The following is a 19,127-nucleotide window of genomic DNA, read 5'->3' on the forward strand; positions in this document are numbered from 1 at the left end:
CAGCTCAGTGGTTAGATGCTGCCGAAGCTCCACAACACTTCCTGAAGCCAGAGTTGCACCAAAAGAAGGTCATGCTGACTTTTTGATGATCTGCGACCAGTCTCATCCATTACAGTTTTTGAATGTAGGCCAAACCATGATAGCACGGAAGTACTGTCAACAAATGATGAAATGCATTGGAAACTTTGACAACACCCAGCATTAGTCAACAGAAAAGGCCCAATTCTCCTCCATGGCAATACCAGACTGCACGTTGCTAAACCGTCTCTGCAGAAGTTAAATAAATTGGACTACGAAACAATACCTCATCCGCCATACTCTCCAGACCTTTCACCTACTGACTACCACTTTTTAAAGCATTTCAACAACTTTCTGCATGAAGGATGCTTCAAAAACGTAACCGATATCAAAAACGTCTTCAACAACCTTATCGCCACCAGAACGCAAGATTTTTGTTACTGGCATAAATACACTTGTTGTGCTGGAAAAAAGTGTGTTGAATCTTATGGTGCTTATTTTAATCAATAAATTTTTGTTTGGAGCCGAGATATGTTCATCAGAATTTATAAATTGAAAACCGCAAGAACTTTCTTGTCAACCTGATACATAGATACAACAATGAAAAAGGTTACGTAATTAACCATTGCAAGAAGTACACATTAAGAACACTTTTAGAAATTAAATTTAAAGATGTACCCACACATATTTTACTGAAAAGAAAAGGAGAAAAAAAAAATCCTATTTTATAGATACAATTTTGATTTTTTTTATATGCATACATCTTAAAAAAGAATTCCTACATTTTGACTGGGGAGAAAAATTAAGAAACTAACCATGACATAAAAAAAATAGCAAATTTTCAGAAAAGGAAATTGTGTATTATAAATAGGGTTATGACAACAGAATATCGCAAGCTGGGGTGACTCTGGCTACCCGGGGCGACTTTGAGCCGTTAAAATAAATAAAAATAAAAGACTGTAAATAACTCCACGGTAAATATCTGCTGCTATACCACAATGTGTCTGTAAAATTATGAAATTGTAATAGGACCTGGAAATTGTTTAGAATGCAGAAATCATATATTATTTACATATTACTTTTACTTTATTAAAGGCTCAAAGTCACCCCAGGTGGCCAGGGTCACCCCAGCTTACGATATTCTTTTCATTATTTTTACTCTTGAGTATATATCTGACACAGTTAATCAACCGAGAACCACATAACTCTTTATAAAAGCATATAAGATATCAACAGATACACACTCAAGAGTCAAAACAAAAGAATATGCTGTTGTCCTAGCCCTAGTTATAAGTGACAAGGTGCAGTTATCTCCCTCACAGGAATATTTGTTAAATTCCTTTTTACCAGGAGAAATATTAATTCAGAGTTTGTTTTTAGTTAAGCATTTCACTATAATGTTAATTCCTCTTTTAAAAAACAACAAAAAATCAAAAGAAAAATTCACGCTGGAAGAAGAAAAATGTTGGTTACCAAAGTCTACATCACTCGGGAGCAAAGGTCGTTTCAGGACAAAAGAAGAAAGAGTAACACCTCGATAACTGCTCTTTTTAGATAACATAATTATTATTCATAGAAAGATTATACACTCTTATTCATTCACTTAAACCCTTATTCAAGTCTGGACAGTACTTCTTAATAAATCTGTTTTCAAGTTCAGTCAATAACCTTAAATCTGCGGGTCAGTCTCTCAGCATCATGGTGTAAAGGGGGGGGAACAGAGTGGCCTGTGCTATTTACAATTGAAGTTTGCTGGTCAGACTTTCTACAACATACAGTTTGGGTGGGAAGAAAAGGAGTCTCTCTTGGTCCAGTTCGTTCTTGGTCTGATTTTGACCGTCTCTGTGTTAATGCACGAGCTTATATTCAGAATTCCCGAGACTCCACCCTTCTACCAACAGAATTCAATTCTTGACAGCACAATATTACATCTTCATCTTCAGAAAATTTGCATAAACTTGAGTAGGGGAGTTATCTTTCAAAGATCGTTTTCGATTTTGAGTCGGCTTTTAAACTCTTATGACAAAATAATTAATTTCACATCCTTATTGAGACAATTACAGAAGTCGGTTGCTTTTCTATCTCTTTTTCAAGAGTGTTTCTATGAAAATTATGTTTTATTTCCATCTCTCCTTGGTTTGGCAGTCAACCAGAATCGATGCAATCCTTTCCTATCAAAGGTTGACTCAAGACTCGTTTTTAATTTCTTCACTCTTTCGTTCGCATGAGGCATCTGCTCCAGCACACACTTATACACCCTAAATGAAAGGATTAAGTTGATTGGACGATGGATTGTTGCTAGACTGAGATCCTAAAATTATTTTGAACCTGCCCAACACCTAGACACTGGCGATGACACCTGATCGTCGGGTGATTTGGCAATGCTCGGGACAGGAACATCATAGTAATATTATGCACGTCTCAACTCTGGGAAATATATTATCAAACCACAAGTAGCCAATGATCTTTAGGGTCACCTCACCTTTTTTCTTCTATTTTTTTTTACCTCCCTCCTTTACTACGAATGGGAGGTTGCTCCTCTCATTTTGGGCTGACCGTCCATAATCATAATTCTTCATTTAAATATTCAACAGCTATATTACATTATTGACATTATTTTTCAAAATTCAATGGTCGGTTCATAATTTGGTAGCACAATAAACAAAAACAGCTACTTAAATCTGAGTTACCAAGGGTTACTCTGCTTGAGAGAACTTGGCATTATTTGTAAATTCTGTGAGCAATTTACGCAGGCCTCATTCATATCGTCTTTGTTCTGTCTAAATTTCAACATGCAATAAATCAACCCTTTTTTTTTTCTTGTCTTGCTAATATTGTTGCACAAAGCAAAACAAGTCCAATTTATAAACAACTAGCCTGGATACCCGGCTTTGCCTGGGTGTTTGGTGGTGTATGTTGAGCAAAAATGAAAGTGGTAGTAGGCAGGCAGGCTTGAACCTGTATCGCGAAGGAGGAAAAGAATGTGAAAAAAAAACAAAAAAAAAACGTGACGTCTTTGCCATTGCATCCATCGCCAAACCTGAAGTGTCAAAGGTTTAAATTAAGTCTAGTCAATCGAAAATCGACCCCTCCTTGTAGAAAAGTGCCCAGCTGAGGGTGAAGGAACTAACGTTTTAGCCAATTTTTCGATATTTGTTGTCCAAAGGGTCAAGCTTCAAAATGATACCGATCTTGTGAAAATCTGTTGCCGCTGTCGAAAGTTTAGGCAGACAAACATTTAAAACAGACAGGTGAGATTTATATTATAGATTATTGCAATAGCTCATCCAGAAAATATTAAGCACATTGCTGATTGGCCCATAGAAGATCCGTGTACTTTTCTGGGCTATTTCCATGGTAGGTTTGTTTATTGTTTCTGTCGCATGTCTTGTCCAAAATGTTTGGATAGTTTTGTGAAAGTTGTTTTTCTGGCTCCTATTTCTTAATGTTGATATAGCATCATAAGGTTTACGATATAAAGGCCCCAGCAGATCCATGAAACGAAATCAATAGGTTTTGTTCGACATCAGTTGACCTTGACCTTCAAAAAACAGTTGTTTGATTTTTCAACAAGATTTATTTTTTATGTAAAAAACGTGGTACTTGTACAGTTTAATCAAGACATTCAAAAATTAAAATATCGAAAAAAAAAAAAAAAAAAAAAAAGGTTATATTGTACGTATCCGTTTTGGACTGAAGATCTCCGGAAAAAAAAAATTACATTTAATTTCAAGTAATTTTTATTTTACAGCAGAAAAACACGTTTTTATGAGCGCGTGTTGAAGTTGGCTATTATGAAATTTGTTGAACATGCCAGTTAAAGCGCCGACACTCCCTCCCCATCTTTATTATTAGCTTTTCTTCCTAAAAAAAAAAAAAAAAAAAAAAAAAAAAATTGAACCTTTTGCTCGGTATCAAATTGTTTTTTCGCTGTAAAATAAAAACTACTTGATGGAATTAAGTGAATTTTTTTTTTTTTTTCGGAGAACTTCGTTCCATAACGAATACATACAATATAACCTTTTTTTTTTTTTTTTTTTTTTTTTTTTTTTTTCGATATTTTCATTATTTTAATGTCTTGATTAAACTGTACAAGTAGCGAAAACTTTAAAACATTTTCTTTTTTGTAGGCCAAGATGTTTTTTACATTAAAAACTGCCTTAAAATTGAGAATTTTAGATTATGATCTTTCCTTTCTTGGTGTGATGGGTATCATCAGTTTAAATTAAAATTTAACATTTTAAAGGATTAATTAAAAAGAATAAATTTATTGTCCATTAAGTTTGTTTTTAAAAAAAATAAATTAAATATATTGTATTAAAAAAGTACACAGAAAATATATTTTTAAAAACTGTCCTAGACCTTTTGTCTAGGAACAAATCGTAGAATCCGTTGTAATACTACACTTCATCTTTTCTCTCAAGAAATCATTCTCAACTGAGGTAATTTTAATTTTCGTAGCAATTTGGAGTGCCTTTGGACGGGGGACTGGATTTTCTCTACATTAAAAAAACAACCTCATGCTAATCTGCCCCAGTGGAGATGCCAAAATTTTTTTTTTTTTTTTTTTTTTTTTATTAATTAGAAATATATAAAATACATTTTTCACATGTTTTTAATTAGAGAAAATCTGTTCCTCCAAAAGGAGGAACAGATTTGAAATACTGGATTGAAACAAAAATTAAAATTAGTCCCAGTCTGGCAGGATTTCTTAAAAACAGGAGAGATTTTTTTTTTTTTTACAAAAGAACAAAAAAATAAAATGTATTGTAAATAAAACTATGCATTTAAGATGTAATTTTTATTATGCATAAAAATTGCCTTAGTCTAGAAGATAAAGATTTAAGGCTTTCGGGACAATTTACATTCTCTAACCCACTTATATTTGGTTAACCAAGCGTAATTGAATGATATTTTCCTCATTGTAGATAGGGATGTCTACACTTGAGACAGGCTCAAAGGTGCAGTAAACTGTAAGCTAAATGCACCCAACAAAATAGACACTGACAGAGGTAACATGCGACCGAGTAAAGAGGTGGCGGTGGGGCGGACAACAGGTGTAGAACAAAAAAAAACAAAAAAAACAACAGTTGTAAACGAAAAAAAAAAAATAAAAAGGTAGATAGGGCCATAATGGTATTTGTAAAGGAAACTTCTTATGGCCAAGAGAGCGGTAAGTGCTAATTTGTCATGACAGCCCAGCACAGATCGCCAAAGACGTGAGTGGCGGAAGGGTACCAATGAAATTCAAATTTACAAAGCGACCATTGTTGGCTGCTCCCTGGTGGGTAAGTGGCCTCTATTGAAAAGACACGTGGCCTTTGTGGAATTGGATTTGGTTCATTTTTATGATCCCTCAAAGTTAATTGAACGAGACCATTCTGGTTTTAATGGCCCGTCAAATTCCATTAGGCACACGCCGGCCGAGATTGGGGGTCCGCCTATTCTACTCGATTGCCAACAGAAGAAAAACAGCCCTTTTTTTTGGGCATAGGCCGCCTGGTGAAGATTTGAGTGACAGCGGTTCCAGCATCCTGATTGGCTAAAGGGCCGAATGAGAGGAAAAAAAGAAGACGATCAGGAAGAAGGCATAGTTCCCGGCCCCCACAATATAAGCAGCGAGTTTTTGAACGCAAGAACAGAGAGAGAGATCGGCTCGAACAAGCGAAAAAGCTGACTGCCTCATCGATTGACAGGCACGTAAACGGCCAGTCCCTAACTTAATAGCGAATTACGAAATGACGATTGTAACCTTTATGAATAACAAGGAATTTTGCATAAGAAAAAAAAAGCAAATATCGACTTGTCTTTAATTTGTTTTGCATGATTGCAGAAGCGCTCGACGAGTCTCTTTCAGGTACTGGCCGCTGACATTCTCATCAAGGAGACACGGAGACCAACAATCGGGGAGCGTTCCACCACTAGACGACACGCGGGTGACGTAAGTGTCACACACTGTCTTACTTTTAAATTTTGAATTTCCAGTATTGTGGATACAAGATTATCATAAAAGTACTTCATGTTATCTATATAAATATAAAAGCGAAAAACGTATGTATGTGTGTTTGCTTTTTCTGTATGTCTACAAAAGGCTTCTTTCAGAGAAGCGGTTGCTCGCTTCACAACTTTTTAAAACATTTTATATCACATATAAATCGTAATATCTCAGTTAAATACAGGCGAGCTTCGTTGTTAATTTGCTCGACTTCGGGAAGATAAATATTCAACAGTTGTCGCTCGCCGCATGTGGGTTAGTCTTTTTCCTATAACATCTTGGGAAAATAAAAATCAAAAAAAGCGTTCAGCAGTAAATGAATACTATCCCGCAGTCAAACTTGACCTCATTAACTCATTAAAATGGGTACCTGCCAAATCCAAGTAATTAAATAAATTCAAACGTGTTTCCGTTAGCATCTTGCGGTGGGGCAATGGTTAACATCGCATGTTTTTTCTTTTCATACTTTAATTTACAACTTTGCCTCAAGGGTTCGATCCTCATACATTTTTAAACCCCCCCCCCCCACCTCCAAACATCCGGGCAACGCCGGGTACCCCTCGATAGTTATATATAAAACATCAGATAGTTTTGCGAAAACCATAACTCTTGCATCCACAAAAATACTATGCAATTTTAAAACTGTATTTCGGTTTTATTTTCAATATTTAAAAATATTTTGATGGCTTTTTATTAATGCTTAAAAAATAATTTAATAGTATTTATTTTGATTTTATTTTTAATATTTTGACAGTTTTTACTCGACATAAAGAATATGATTTTCAAGACATTTTCCATAACTTCAAGAATTTTTCAGGGTAATAATAGAAATAAGGCATTTTAAAGTCAACATTCAAGGACTTTTTAAGCCTGTATGGATCATCTTTCACTGACCGAGGATAGAAAAGAGCAGCATCGCAAATTCTCAATTCTAACATCCGTTTTTAACGTGGAGAAAATCTTGTCAAACCTCCCATAAAGATTTGTACCCCACATTAAAAAAAAAAAAATATTTATACACTCCACCATTTTCCTTAAAATAACACTTTCTCCATAGTAACAATCAATCTGGAAAAAAAAAAAAAAAAAAAAAAAAAAATGCACTCGACACTAAAAAATAGATCTCGTTGACAATAAATCAAACCTCAGTTTTTTTTTTTTATGTTGATTTACAGATGCAAAGTGAAGGTCAACCAAAACCTGTTTTCTTTGATCTGCTGGAGCTTCTATATACTAATTGAGCTGGTTTACAATCTGAAATCTCATTAGTTAGTGGCCAGTGCTCACAATAGTCAAAATGGGGTCCGGAATGCAATATTGTATCTCTTTTTTAAAAATTTATTTTAATCAAAAGGACTCCATCCTGGGGCTAACACTATTTCATTACGATTTGAATTTATACCAGATGCACTTTTAAGAATAGATGTTGTTCTCATTATGGCTGCTACCTGTATTTCGTTACAGCTCGGTCTTCTAGAGATTTTTTTTTTTTTTTTTTTTTTTTTTACACAGTGATCACCACGTATCAAGGCCCGGAAGCCACTCAGGGATAAGGGTTATTGCAAGTACATTACGTTAGTGAGGAGATTTGATGAAGTGTTTACTTAAGGGGGCGGTTCATTAGGAATTTGTTAACATTAGACTTGAAGACATCCAAGTTGTAGTCCGGAGGGAAGCAGGCAGACGGAACAGAGTTCTACAGGCGTGCAGTTCTAAGAAAGAAGCTTTGTTCATGAAATCCGCGTTTTGATTTAGGCACAGATATAGAGTGGGGGAAATTTTTCACAGTGGATTCAGCTAGACGGGTGTTTTTCGCGAAAGATTGGCGAGGAGGGACCAGGGATTGGAGTTCAGACGAGCACCTGCCATGAAAATAACGATAAAACAAGGATAGGCTCGCAACGTCTCTTCTGTGGGAGAGGGGTTGCAGGGTAGAGAAAAGGGTATCCCCCACTAAACCACGTATTTCTTGAGACTTTTCTTTTGTATTAGGCCAGTTGCTTTTATCACAACTGTTATGTTTATTTCTTTCAAAGACCATGTCGTCTTTAAATCATTCTTGACGTCCTGATATTTTGTCATCTCTTACATGAGGCTGACATCAAATAATATAAATCTCACCTGTCTGTTTAAATGTATGTATATATGTATGTTTGTATATCTGCCTAAAACTCTCGACAGATTTTCACAAGATCGGTATCGTTCTGACCCTTTAGATGACAAATATTGAAAAATTGGCTAAAAACATTAATTTCTTCATCCTTAACAGGAAGGGGACGCTTTCTTCGCCGATATTTTCAAAAGTAATCCCCTCTTTTCAATTGATTAATTAGCGTTAATTTAAACCTACATCATTTTCGGTTTGGCAATAGGCACAATCGCAAAGACGTCATTTTTTTTTTTTTTTTTTTTCACATTCTTTTCCTCTTTTGCGGTACAAGTTCAAACCTGTTTGCCTACTACAACTTTTTTTTTGCTCAACACATACCTCCAAACACTCGGGCTAGTCAAATATATATCAATAATAAGCCTAAGTAGTAATACCACACATCTAAAACAAAATTAAAATGCCACAAAATTCACACTAGAAACGTTCATGGGGATCTAAAATGCAATGAATAAAAGTGTTATGTAAAATCAGTCCAAAGTGACAATCACGGCTGGGAGAAAGAGGATTTTCCTCATAATTTATACAGAGGGCTCAGTCACAAATTCTATCCTGGTCCCAAGTTTGACAAAGTAGTTTTGAGAAAAATTTGGTTTGTGTTTACTCCAAAAAGAAAATAACATCTCTATGCAAAGAAAACCGATAATTTATATTCAATTGTTTTTGAAGGAGGTTATTGTCATTTACAACTCAGGAAATTGTAAGATTCAGTTTACGTGATGATAATGTTTGTACTCAACTATTTTTAATACATTCCATTTGACCAACATCCGTGAACGATTCCAGAATTTCATCAATTGTAAGTATATGATCACATTAGATGTTTACGTTTCTAATGTGTGCATGCACGCACATAAGCAATCATTGTTAAAAACAGCAGAATTTCTACGCATTATTTTACTCTTTTTTTTTGTGTTAAAATCAACAAAAATTAAAGTAGGTGCCATATGTCTCAAAACGTTTTGTCGAATCATCTTTAGGTGTGTGTAAAAAAAAAAAAAAAAAAAAAAAAAAAAAAAAAAAAAAACTAAAAAAAAAACTGGAGAAGAAAGAATTTCTGATTTTAACACATGCAAAGATCATTTGAAAAGGGGGGGGGTCATGATTAAGTAAAAGAATTGAGCTATTTCTAACAATGTTTGCTTTAATGAAATAATTTCAATTGACTTAAGAAAAATTAATGCATTCAGTGTAGTAATAGTTGATTTTTATTAGTAATTTTTTTTTTTTTTTAAATACTGTTTGGCAATTGTTTCACCAAAGTCAACAATATACCCCTCCCCCTTGTTCAATACAAATTTGAAAAGCAATTATTTTAAATTTCAAACAAACTAGTTTCCATCCTTTGTTTTTTTTATTATTATACACAATATATTTATATATTTACAAAGATAAATCTGTGTTGATATCGATGAACTAAACCAAAAATCATTCTTGCATTCAATTAGACACTGTCCAACAAATAACGCCACCAACAAATGGTCAAACTGTCCATCTTACAAAAGAAATGCTGGCTTTTTTTTTTTTTTTTTAAATTGTACAATTGTTAGCATAGATGCCTCAAAATTATGGACTCTTGAGAATAGCATTTTGATCATTTTTCTTATTTAAACATGATGGTGTATGCTCATATCAAACTACGTCCAAAACAAAACATAATAGCAAGCATTTTGTGCAGACATAAGTTTACGAAACAAACATAACATCCATGTTATGTAATGCAACTTCAAATTCAACTAAAGTAAAAACTTTTGTTATCATAAATGCAGAGATTATCAAAATTAATGACTATTGAATGCCAAAAATTAGTCTATTAAAAAAAAGTAAAAAAAAAATAAATGTAATAAGACACATTTTTGATAAGATTTTTTTTTTTTTAAAAGTTGCTATCCTTTTGTACAAAATCTAATAGAAAATTAATCATTTACAGCTGCAGTCAAACGAGCATCATCATCCTGATTTTTATCAGGAAAAATTTTAACTATTGTACTTTCAAAATTTATTTTAATTTTTTGCAGTACTTAGTAATGTTGCAATGATTAGAAAGGAATTTCTAACAAAAAGAAAACTGTATTACCTGAAAATGATCTAAAAAAAATGTGAATGAAAAGTTTGAACCATAAAAATAAAAATGAAAACGCCTGTGCAAATACAACTTTTTGTTATACGTATTTGTTATTGACTAAAATTTATGCAAATTAAGGAGTTCCCCAATGCGGATCAACTTAACCATTGCGTCATGGAATTGATGAGCAGTTGAGGCATGAGACTAAGTTGCCATGGGAACATCAGAAGGATGTGTTGAAGCTGAAATCATCATGATTACTTGAATTAGTAGAGAAAATAATTATTCATGAGGAAAAAATAATCTCAAAAAAAAAAAAAAAAAAAGAAAGTTGTTGGCAATACAAAATTATCAGTTATTTAAATCGCTTTAAAAATATAATTTGAGAATTACATAAAAAAAAATTCTTTGAAAGTTGTTCCCTTAAAATAAAGGCCACTGAAAACAAGCAAAAACAGATACCCAAAATTATGGGATCATTTACAGCAACAATTCTTACAGGCTTCTTAAAATCATAATCCTCTTATTGGATATATTGACAATATTTAGTCAATAAGATATAGTGTGTGTGTGTGTGTGTGTGTGTGTGTGTGTGTGTGTGTGTGTATGTGAGAGAGAGAAAGAGTGTAAAACGAAATATTTTTAATTTGTCAGATTGTCAATTGCGTTATCGTTATTGTTGGCAGAGAAACTGATTCTATTGTTTGCCTCCTCGTCAACAGTTGATGAGGTGAATACGTTTTGTCCATTCCTATATTTTGGTCGACACCTCGTGCCACGATCTCACATAAGTCCAGTTGATGATGGCATCAAGTTCTTTTTCTTTAATGGACAATGTCCTTGCATATAAGAATATGGCAGTGGTTGTCGAGAATTCCCTCAACATTAAAAAAACAAAAATATAGAAAACTCTTCATGTACATAGCTGTGACAGAAAAAAAAAGATATCCAAAAAAGAACTATGTAAATTGATCAAGTATTTCTATTTTTATAAAATAAAAATCATTTTTAAATGATTTTAAGCAATTAATAGGAAATTGTAAGCATTACAAGACTGACCTTACAAGTTTAAATTATTGTTTCATGTGAGAATCCCTTTTTATTTTAATTAGGTTTCATTTTCTTAGTTAATAAAACTACTTGACCAATTTTCTAGACTTTTGGAATATGACATTTTCATTCTGTCATAGATATGTACACCATACAGATTTCAATTTTTTTTTTTTTTTTTTTTTTTTTTTTAAATTTTGAAGGAATTCTGGACAAGAACCCATATGGTTTTCAACCTCTCTACCAGCATTAGCGGTAACCCGAGGAAGACGTGAGAAAGGTTCACAGCCATGCTACATACAAACATAGTAAGATCGTGTAAAGTAACCACGAGGACAAGATGAAAAGGAAAAAAAAAAAAAAAGCAGTCAGTGATAGGTGATTCTGATGGTATTCTTTGCCTAGGATGGTTCGTGACATTAAAATCCCATACCACCCATTCCTCCCATACCACCCATGCCTCCCATACCACCACCACCAGGCATGGCTGGTGGGTCTTCTTTTGGAAGTTCTGTTACAACAGCTTCAGCTGTGGTCAACAAGGATGCAACACCTGCAGCATCCACTAATGCAGTCCGGACAACCTATAAAAAAATAAAAAAATAAATTTTTAAAAATAGAAAAAAAAAAAAAAAAAAATAAGGATGAGCATTCGATATTTAGAAAAATGGAAATACTTTGAAAGTTTAGAAATTTTTTTTAAGGATACAAAAAACATTCACAGGTAATTAATTGTCTTACAACAATAGTGTACACAAGTTTAGAGATTATTTTTTTCTCACAGCTAAAAAGGCTGAAAAACAAATTCCGTTGTGCATTCAACACATCTAGAGCACAACAAACATGAACTCACTGTCATGTGTTAAATCTGGCAAAAAAGCATCCCAATATACTATTTTTTAATACAACCTACAAAGCCACTATTTGTCGATGCATCGAGTATTGTTGCCACATCTGGACTGGTGCATCTACCACTAGTTTCTTCCTTTTGGATAGGACCCAAAAAAGAGTTTTCTATTTAATAGGTCCCACTTTATCAACTAAGCTCCAACCTCTGTCCCATCTCAAAAATATTGTATCTCTGTGCCTGTGTTACAAATATTTTAATGGAACATGCTCTGATGAACTGGTTGCACTTGTGCCCCCCTCGACGTACATATCCCCGACAAACCTGCTTAGCAACAAAATCTCACACCTTCACTGCTGAGGTTCTTAAATGCCAGAAATCTAGTCTCTTCCCTCGAACAGCTAGACTTTGGAATTTTCTTTCTGCTACTCTGACTGTACTGAAATGCAAAACTTTAAATGTAACGTCAACCAACATCTTGTTAATCTTTCCTAGACATGGCCCCAAATAGTAGCCCCTTAAGTCCAAGTAAGCAATGTGCCTTGTTAGAGGTGAAGGTGAGTAAAAAAAATTTTTTTTTTTTAACTGAATAAATTTAAGGTTGAGATATGCACAAAAACAGAATTAACGCTAAAAATTTTCAAACCCAACAAGATTGAAGATGAAAGTTTGAGATAAATTGTTTTTTTCCAAATCCCTAAAAAAAAAAACTTTTCTGAACCGTTATTTTCCAACTGTTGAAAATAGCACCAATCCAACAGTGACATTGGTCATAATTTTTATTTTTTTGAAAAAATCTTATCAAACTAGAGTCAAAATTCAAAATATTTACCTACTCATTCCACTAAAGGAAAAATCTAAAACACAATTAAGGAATATCCTTTGTATCGCGGGGAAACATGTTGAAGCATATGAATGTACATGTGTATCCCATGCATGTTTGACCACCTTCTAACGTTACAAAGAAATATAAAAATCAATATATACAGTGAAGTGAGAGTTGAGTTGGAGAGAGAGTCAGCCTAAACTCCTTTTGGAAGCTAAGAGAAGGAAAACGAAACAATGTAGTAATGTAGCCAGGCATCGGATTCTCATCACCAGCTGGAAAATAAATGTCTTCATATTGTTATGTAAGCCTTTTTCTTCGTTTGTCATCAACCGCAAGGTAATGTGTTTTTGTCTTCATCGTATTGTATAATGAACTTTATATGAAACTCTTTCCAAAGTGTTGACTGTATCCTCTTCATCAAAAATATAACTCCCCTGTGTTTAAAGAACCACTCATTAACACTTCTCTCTTCACCTATATCGGCCTCTATTATAAATGTGAACTCCTCAAGTAATTGGGGCGTCATCGCTGTGTAATCCGTTAAAAATATTGCCCCCCCCCCCCCCAACTCCAATGCAACAAAAGAATTTTAAAAAATACCTGACAAATATACCCGGTGAACTAAGTGCAAGAGAGATTCAAACAATTGCACTTAAAGATCTCTAAGTTAAAATATATGAAATAGCGGAATGTCTGGCATCCAGTAGAATGACCCATCCCCAGCTTCGAACAAACTGCCCTTTCTATTAAATCTGAAATTGTTTTTAATGCAAATATGTCAACTGAGTAGGTAAATCAAAATAAATTTCCTAAATTTTTGTTTGAAAATATTTTTTGCGGCGAATAATATTTGTTTTTACAAATTTTTCGACACTTATATCACTTTTATTCTCAAACATCCTTATCATTTACTAAACACTAAAACAGCCTTATGTCACATCTCAACTTGAAAACTGTTTAACTACGAACAAACAATTATTGATGGGTAAAATGCACAGTAAATTTTGAATCTATAAATTATGGCAACTTTTATGTTGATAGATAATCACCCTCCACACCTTTTTTTTGTTTGTAAACCTTATCTGATGCTGTCATTGTTTCACACACGACACTTAAACTAAAAATACATTTAATCAGGCTAGGATCAAAGTTTAATATCTGTTCTGTTCAAAGATGGTACATTGAGACGTGTATTCATACTGAACACCCATAAAACGTAACCAGATATATTTTTGAACTTCATTGACTAAGAATACTTAACAGGGTTCATAGAGATTTTCAATGTCCATTTTCAAGGCCTTCTCCAGAAAAAATTAGTTTTAAAAACAAAATTTGATATATAAAGATTGAAAACTAATAGTATCTTCATTAATATTTAAAAAAATATTTTAATAATATTTATTTCGATTTTGAATTTAACTTTGGCTACATCTGTAAAGTGTTATGGATACCATCAAGTAGTTTCATGATAAAGGGGCGTAACTTGTATCAACCACAATGGAGATAATATAATGCCATTTCAGAAAAATGTATTTATTTTAATTTTATTTAATCTGTTCCGGCAATTTTTTTTTTTTACTAAATTTTCAAACCCCTTTTAAGACATTTCCCATATTTTAAAGCCCTTTTCAATAGAAATAAGGCTTTTTCAAGGCAAAGCTCAAAATTCAAGGCCTTTTCAAGTCTGTTAAATAACTGTTTCAGTTTTCAAAAAGATGGGGTTGGAATTAATATCAAAAATGCATTGGATGGAAATATGTTAAAACACGGCATTAATGTCAAACAGATGAAGGATACGACTGTTGTATCGTTTTTTTTTTTTGGCTTTTTTTATAATTGCAAAATGGTACTTTTTTTCTTGTAAAATTTTTTGAATTAATTTTTTGTGGTCATAATTATTAGAAAAATTAAAAACTTATTATTTTTGTTATTGTACCCACCTTCGTCGGGTCAATGATTCCTTTCTCAATAAGATTGCAATATACTCCATTAAGTGCATCATAGCCAACATCACCTGTAGGAGCAGTTACTTTCTCAAGCACTTCTTGAGGGTCAATACCGGCATTTTGGGCAATTGTCATGCAAGGTACACGTAAGGCTTTTTTTACGATGTCGATTCCTGAAAATCAGAAAATTATTGACAAAATTGAAAGCTGAGTAAAATGAAAATTATTGTACAACAAAAAAATAAATGGAATTAATTTCAAACTTATAAATATAACAAGACTTCCTGAAGGGGGGGGGGGGTAATATTAGATGAAAAAATTTCCATCTCAAAAATACTTTTCAATATTTTTAATATAAAAGGGAAATAACTTGAACGATTAAATTCAATAAACCTATTCCATTTTAGCTTCCGCTTTCTGTTTAGTGGTAGTCATGCCGACGTATACCAAGAAAAAGTGCCATGTGATTAATGTGTACGTAGTGGTTAACAGTTTCATGTTTAAATTTTACATAAAAAATATAGTCTACGTTAGAATGCTTCTTTTTTAGAATGGTTTTATTTTTACAAAAATGTTTTTATCAAAATATATTTAGTCTTTACTTAAAAATTTTTTTCAACCTATATTCAAATATAAGAAAAAAGACATAAAAATTTACATAAAAATGTCTTTACATCACACATGATAAAAAAAAAAATGTAAATAGAATCAACTTGAATTTAATTTGTTTGAATCCGACAAACTCTTGGAGACGACTATGAAAGTTCCCTTACTCATCTCCACCAATTAACTTTTCATAAAAAACAAAAAAAATCTGGGGAATATTTTTAATATAAAGTAAACATCTAAAATATTTCAAATTTTAGCTTTTATTTAATTTGCATATCAGAACAATATCATGCAACTTGGCCAGCAATTTTTATACAATTCAAAGACTGCTGTGTTCTACAAACGGTTTCATAAGAGTTGTGATTTTTTTTTTCTCCTTTAACGAGGGAATCGGTACTTAAAGCCCGAAGGCCACTCGAAGATAAAAAGGTGGTCGATGAGAAAACAGCCTAATAATTGGTAAAAGGGAGATTTATTTTTTAAGGGAGCAGCTCAATAGGAACTGGTTTACATTGACTTGAAAATGACCGTTGTAGTCAGTTAGAAAGCAAGTCTGTGGTACACAGTTCTTCAGGCAGGCAGCTCTAGGAAAGAAACTTTGTTCATGGAATTTGTGTTCAGATTTAGGCAGAGATAGAAAGTGGGGAAAATTATTGATGGTGTAGTTAGACAAATGCTTCCTACAAGTGTCTGCGTGTGTGTGTGTGTGTGTGATAGATTGAAGTTCAGTCTAGCACTTATGTAAATAATGAGAGAGAGAGACTCGCAACATCTCTGTGAAAAAAAAGGTTGCAGGGAAGAGAAAAGAACATCACCTATTAGGTTTCGAAACTGGTCTTGAACACAGAGAGGGCCAAATTTGGTGACGTCACCCACTAGACATTGTTGGGGTAAGGAGTACATAGGTACTGCAGCTCGTACTAACAAGATAAACTTAACGCAAAATAGGCTGAATGAACATTAACTATTATCTGTTGAACGAAAATATTGATTGTCCTCACCTGTTTTACGGTCAGCATTATCTGTGGGAAGCGCTTCCAAAGCAGAAACACAACGGAGAAGGGCAATACCTCCACCCGCAACAATGCCTTCCTCCACAGCAGCTTTCGTAGCATTCAGAGCATCATTAATACGGTCTTTCTTCTCGTTCACTTCAACTTCACTTGTTCCGCCAACCTACAAGACAGTTTTATTAAATTTTCAAGATCAGTACATGCAAAAGCTCGAATGATGATATACAACAATGACATATTTAACAACGCATACACATAACGAGAAAAACTTTTAGTTGATATGCCATAAAAATTTAAAAAGAAAATGGTTACTTAGTTATTTTGTTAGAAATCTTTTAGGACATCAAATGATTTCTTATCCATTAACATGGCTATCCAACATGGCAAAAAATTATAACATTTTTATTAAAACTTCTCTACCTCTTTATCTTTTTACCCTTCTCCCCAGCAACTTGTATCCTCCGGCCAGCCCATTCCTCTCTATCTGGACATACAGACAGTTCCTTTATATAAGAAATTCCTCTTGGAATGAATCAGAATTTTTTTTTCCAAATTAGTACAGAAGTACATAAACCCTCGCATCCCCAGAAAACAAATTTTTCTACATTTTAAATATTATTCATCTGTTATATTCTGGAAAACGTTGGATTATTGTGATTTTTTTTCGAAGTCTAGATGTTCAGTTAGCTAAAATATGTACTGGAACGTTAACTTTGGAATTTTAATATAAAACAAACAGGAGTTTTAACTAACAACAACAAATGGATTGCATGACAAAGATCAGGTGATTTAGTGCTACGTTGCAGTGATGACCTACTTACAAAGAAATAGTTATATATATATATATATATATATATATACACACATATATACACACACACACGTAAGCAGTTTAGTTTAAGAAGGATGAGTTAAAGAGAGAGAGAGAGAGAGAGAGAGTCAGTTTAAGTTGGACAGTAGTTGAACAGACGAAGAGAGCCAGTTAGCAACCATTGAGATGGCAGTCAGTCATGGTGGCTTCTGTACGTCATGAAAACGATCAGGGCAGAAGATAAAAATGTAGAATAAGCAAAGGGTGCAACTTCCAAGTGGGGGAACCTTTGGAAATGAAAGTTGCATGAAAATATAACCCGAAACTTGGTTGTTCCTTGAAATAAATTTTCATTGCCGCTTTTGCAGATCCGTCAACCAAGGCCAAAAGATGGACGATGGTATGTTTCCCTGTTTGGTGAGACATAAACCCAAGGAAGGCGTTCCTATTTACAATGCCTCCCCATGGGACAGAGTTAGACACCAGGGTCGTTTTTTAATGTGGAAAAAAAAAGGGAACAAAAATAAAAATTGTCTCAGTCGTGAAGGATTTCTCCACTGACAGAACAAGAAACTGAAGTGTAGATCTGAAGAACAGATACCACACTTTGATCTGGACCCAAACGCCAAGTAAAAACAAGGAAGATGTTAACCGTCCATTTGTGTAAAGAACTATGTTGAACTGTATCTATAAGTTATGCACACTAGAAATCACATATATGAACACCATTATATATAGCGAAACTAGCCGATCCCAAACATTATATATGTTATACATGCACATTCAATAGACATGTTAAAGACACACACACATATATATATATATATATATATATATATATATATATGATATACCCAGCTATATAGCACATCCAGAACAATGCAGATCAAGAATATATTAACTTTGTGGGTCTTTGTTTCATTGTTTTTGACATTTAGTTGGACATACACTCAGACAACTACCCTTTATATAATAAAAATGCACCTTAACTTAAAAACCATTGATCATATTCTTAGGAGACAGATTATAAAGAGCAAATACAAGATATACACTATATTTTCCTTAAAAAAAAAAAAAAAAAAAAAATTTTTTTTTCCATAAAACTTAACAATAATTTTCATTTTGAACAAAACATGAAAACTCCACAGAAAGAATTTTTTTCTTCCAAAGTATTTTTTTTAAACAATCACTGAGGAGAGAGAAAGAGAGAGAGAGAGAGATCAAAGGCGAATCACTTACCTTAAGTACAGCGACACCATTGGACATTTTGGCCATTCGTTCACTGAGTTTCTCTTTTTCATATTCTGATGAACTCAATTCAATTTCGTCTTTGATAGAAGAAATTCGACTTTCAATTTCAGCTTTGTCTCCTTTGCCCTAAAAGAATAAAAAAATAAATAAATAAATTCCACTTGTCATTTTTTTTGTAGATTTAAAAAAATTTTTTTTTTTTTTTTTTTAAATCATTAAATCTTGTGGCAAGAAGACTTAGATCATTAGACGAAATAATCAAGTTAGAAATCAAGTTGTTTACAATGAGTGGAGACAAAATAAAGTTACAAGCAAATCAGACTTTCATGTTATCAAATGTTTATGTGAAACTTTGTGACAAATTTAAAATTCCAATTTTGAATTGCACTACAATTTTGGATTTTATAAATGGAAGCTGCTTTCATCCATTCTTAAGACTGAATTGATCATGTGATCTGTTTGACCAGTCATGGTTTAAAACAGTTCTTGAATAATAGAAGTCAATAAATGAATTGAACATTTACTT

The 19,127-nt window shown here is 33.2% G+C and overlaps 1 protein-coding gene across 2 annotated transcripts in view; it reads right to left on the reverse strand.

Moving 5' to 3' along the window:
• Positions 1–10,520: 10,520 nt before the first annotated feature.
• Positions 10,521–19,127, reverse strand: part of LOC145291472 (60 kDa heat shock protein, mitochondrial-like) — a 42,796-nt gene continuing 34,189 nt past the window's right edge. For both annotated transcript variants that reach the window (XM_080137347.1, XM_080137348.1), the window contains exons 9-12: positions 18,590–18,727; positions 16,528–16,702; positions 14,912–15,090; positions 10,521–11,879 (exon numbers count right to left, since the gene is read on the reverse strand). In XM_080137347.1, coding sequence (XP_079993473.1) covers positions 11,715–11,879; positions 14,912–15,090; positions 16,528–16,702; positions 18,590–18,727 — 657 coding nt within the window. In that variant the 3' untranslated portion in view covers positions 10,521–11,714. The remainder of the gene's footprint in view (positions 11,880–14,911; positions 15,091–16,527; positions 16,703–18,589; positions 18,728–19,127) is intronic.

Source organism: Euprymna scolopes, chromosome 12, assembly GCF_053919585.1.
Source record: "Euprymna scolopes isolate OS-2025 chromosome 12, ASM5391958v1, whole genome shotgun sequence".
Taxonomy (NCBI): Eukaryota; Metazoa; Mollusca; class Cephalopoda; order Sepiida; family Sepiolidae; genus Euprymna; species Euprymna scolopes.